This window comes from Oncorhynchus masou, unplaced genomic scaffold (genome assembly GCF_036934945.1).
Source record: "Oncorhynchus masou masou isolate Uvic2021 unplaced genomic scaffold, UVic_Omas_1.1 unplaced_scaffold_3620, whole genome shotgun sequence".
NCBI classification, from domain to species: Eukaryota; Metazoa; Chordata; class Actinopteri; order Salmoniformes; family Salmonidae; genus Oncorhynchus; species Oncorhynchus masou.
The window spans coordinates 32,501-35,709 of NW_027010025.1; the positions used below are offsets into that span (position 1 = coordinate 32,501).

Sequence of the window (3,209 nt, forward strand, 5' to 3'; positions counted from 1 at the left end):
ACCACCACTACCACCACCCTCTTCCTGGTCCCCCAGGACCACCACCACCACCCTCTTCCTGGTCCCCCAGGACCACTACCACCCTCTTCCTGGTCCCCCAGGACCACTACCACCCTCTTCCTGGTCCCCCAGGACCACCACCACCACCCTCTTCCTGGTACCCCAGGACCACTACCACCCTCTTCCTGGTCCCCCAGGACCACTACCACCATCACCCTCTTCCTGGTGTCCCAGGACCACCACCACCACCCTCTTCCTGGTGTCCCAGGACCACACCCACCACCCTCTTCCTGGTCCCCCGGGACCACTACCACCACCCTCTTCCTGGTTCCCCAGGGCCACTAACAGACCCATTAAACAGCCCCACAGCCAGCTCCTTGCCATGTGTTTCTCTCTCTCTACTAGCACAACCCCCTCTCCCTGGTCCCCCAGGGCCACTAACAGACCCATTAAACAGCCCCAATCAAGGCTGCTGCTGGAGCTTCTCCTGGTAAGTACAGCAGCCTGAGACACGTCCTAAAAGGCACCATATCCCTTATATAGTGCACTACGTTTAACCAGTCCCAGAGTTCACTATATGGGTAATACCCAGCAAACAGGAGACGTCCTGAGGACATTCAGTGACGTTCCCAATTTTTTTTTTTAACTTAAGGGTTTTGGCGCAACGTTATCCCACAGACTTTCTGAGAACGTTTTAAGAATGTTGCGTGTTAGTCCCAGGTTCCCAGGGAATGTTTTTTACGACATTTCTGTCATGGTCCCCTGAAGGTCTCCTGAATGTTCTTGGAACGTTGTGTCATGGTCCCCTGGAGATGTTTATCACGTGATGGTTGCAGGTGTCCCTGTCACACCCTGACCATAGTCTGCTTTGTATGTTTCTATGTTTTGGTTGGTCAGGGTGTGATCTGAGTGGGCATTCTATGTTGGATGTCTTGTTTGTCTATTTCTATGTCTGGCCTGATATGGTTCTCAATCAGAGGCAGGTGTTAGTCATTGTCATCTGATTGGGAACCATATTTAGGGAGCCTGGGTTTCACTGTGTTAGTTATTTCATGTCTAGTTCCTTTTATTAAAGAACATGAATAACCACAACGCTGAATTTTGGTCCTTCTCCTTCACCAGAGGAAAACCCTTACAGTCCCAAACCCTTTTAAGTAAAGTAATGAAATACCCTTGTAAAACTGACCATCCTACCGATCCTCGACTTCGGCGATGTCATTTACAAAATAGCCTCCAACACCCTACTCAATAAATTGGATGCTGTCTATCACAGTGCCATCCGTTTCGTCACCAAAGCCCCATATACTACCCACCACTGCGACCTGTACGCTCTCGTTGGCTGACCCTCGCTTCATACTCGTCGCCAAACCCACTGGCTCCAGGTCATCTACAAGACCTTGCTAGGTAAAGCCCCGCCTTATCTCAGCTCGCTGGTCACCATAGCAGCCCCCACCTGTAGCACACGCTCCAGCAGGTATATCTCTCTGGTCACCCCCAAAACCAATTCTTCCTTTGGCCGCCTCTCCTTCCAGTTGTCTGCTGCCAATGACTGGAACGAACTACAAAAATCTCTGAAACTGGAAACACTTATCTCCCTCACTAGCTTTAAGCACCAACTGTCAGAGCAGCTCACAAATTACTGCACCTGTACATAGCCCATCTATAATTTATCCCAAACAACTACCTCTTTCCCTATTGTATTTAATTTATTCACAAAATTTTCTCCTTTGCACCCCATTATTCATATTTCTACTTTGCACATTCTTCCATTGCAAATTTACCATTCCAGTGTTTTACTTGCTATATTGTATTTACTTCTCCACCATGGCCTGTTTTTGCCTTTACCTCCTTTATCTCACCTCATTTGCTCACATCGTATATAGACTTGTTTATACTGTATTATTGACTGTATGTTTGTTTATTCCATGTGTAACTCTGTGTCGTTGTTTGTGTCGAACTGCTTTGCTTTATCTTGGTCAGGGTCGCAGTTGTAAATGAGAACTTGTTCTCAACTAGACTACCTGGTTAAATAAATAAAGGTGAAATAAAAAATAAAACAATTTAAAAATGAAATGTTAGGGGGGATTTTAAGGTAAGTGGCACCCTTACCCTTAAATCAATGACAATATGACCCCACCTGGGATCTGAACTATTGACTTTTCAATATGACCCCACCTGGGATCTGAACGATTGACTTTTCAATATGACCCCACCTGGGATCTAAACTATTGACTGACAACGTCCTGACGATTTGAGGTGACCATTTCGTGACGTCCCGGGGACATACTAAACGACTCCTTATGGTTAGCAGGGTAAAGTGCAATTTGGGATACGCACCTAGTAATTACATAGAAAGGCCTCATAGCCTGGAAGGAAGGGCAGCAGCCTGGTCCTGGTCCAATCACAGAAGGGCCTTGACTAGTTACTTCTTACTTCCCAGTCGTTATAGAATTGTATCGTCATGGCAACTAAAATAAGAACATCTGGCTGGTGAAAATTAAGTTTTTCTTCAACAAACCGCAGTTTGTCTTCCTGCTCTATCTACCTGAATTCATACTCTAGTCTGTCTAGACTTATTCTCTAACTACCTGAATTCATACTCTAGTCTGTCTGGACTTATTCTCTAGCTACCTGAATTCATACTCTAGTCTGTCTAGACTTATTCTCTAGCTACCTGAATTCAAACTCTAGTCTGTCTAGACTTATTCTCTAGCTACCTGAATTCATACTCTAGTCTGTCTGGACTTATTCTCTAGCTACCTGAATTCATACTCTAGTCTGTCTAGACTTATTCTCTAGCTACCTGAATTCAAACTCTAGTCTGTCTAGACTTATTCTCTAGCTACCTGAATTCAAACTCTAGTCTGTCTAGACTTATTCTCTAGCTACCTGAATTCATACTCTGGTCTGTCTAGACTTATTCTCTAACTACCTGAATTCATACTCTAGTCTGTCTGGACTTATTCTCTAGCTACCTGAATTCATACTCTAGTCTGTCTAGACTTATTCTCTAGCTACCTGAATTCATACTCTAGTCTGTCTAGACTTATTCTCTAGCTACCTGAATTCATACTCTGGTCTGTCTAGACTTATTCTCTAGCTACCTGAATTCATACTCTGGTCTGTCTAGACTTATTCTCTAGCTACCTGAATTCATACTCTAGTCTGTCTGGACTTATTCTCTAGCTACCTGAATTCATACTCTAGTC

At 44.8% G+C, this 3,209-nt stretch overlaps 1 protein-coding gene across 1 annotated transcript in view; it reads left to right on the forward strand.

Moving 5' to 3' along the window:
- The window catches only part of LOC135534589 (uncharacterized), a 726-nt gene extending 381 nt beyond the window's left edge, over positions 1-345 (forward strand). The window contains exon 1 of the mRNA XM_064961536.1: positions 1-345. This exon is cut by the window's left edge and continues 381 nt beyond it. Coding sequence (XP_064817608.1) covers positions 1-345 — 345 coding nt within the window.
- Positions 346-3,209: the final 2,864 nt, after the last annotated feature.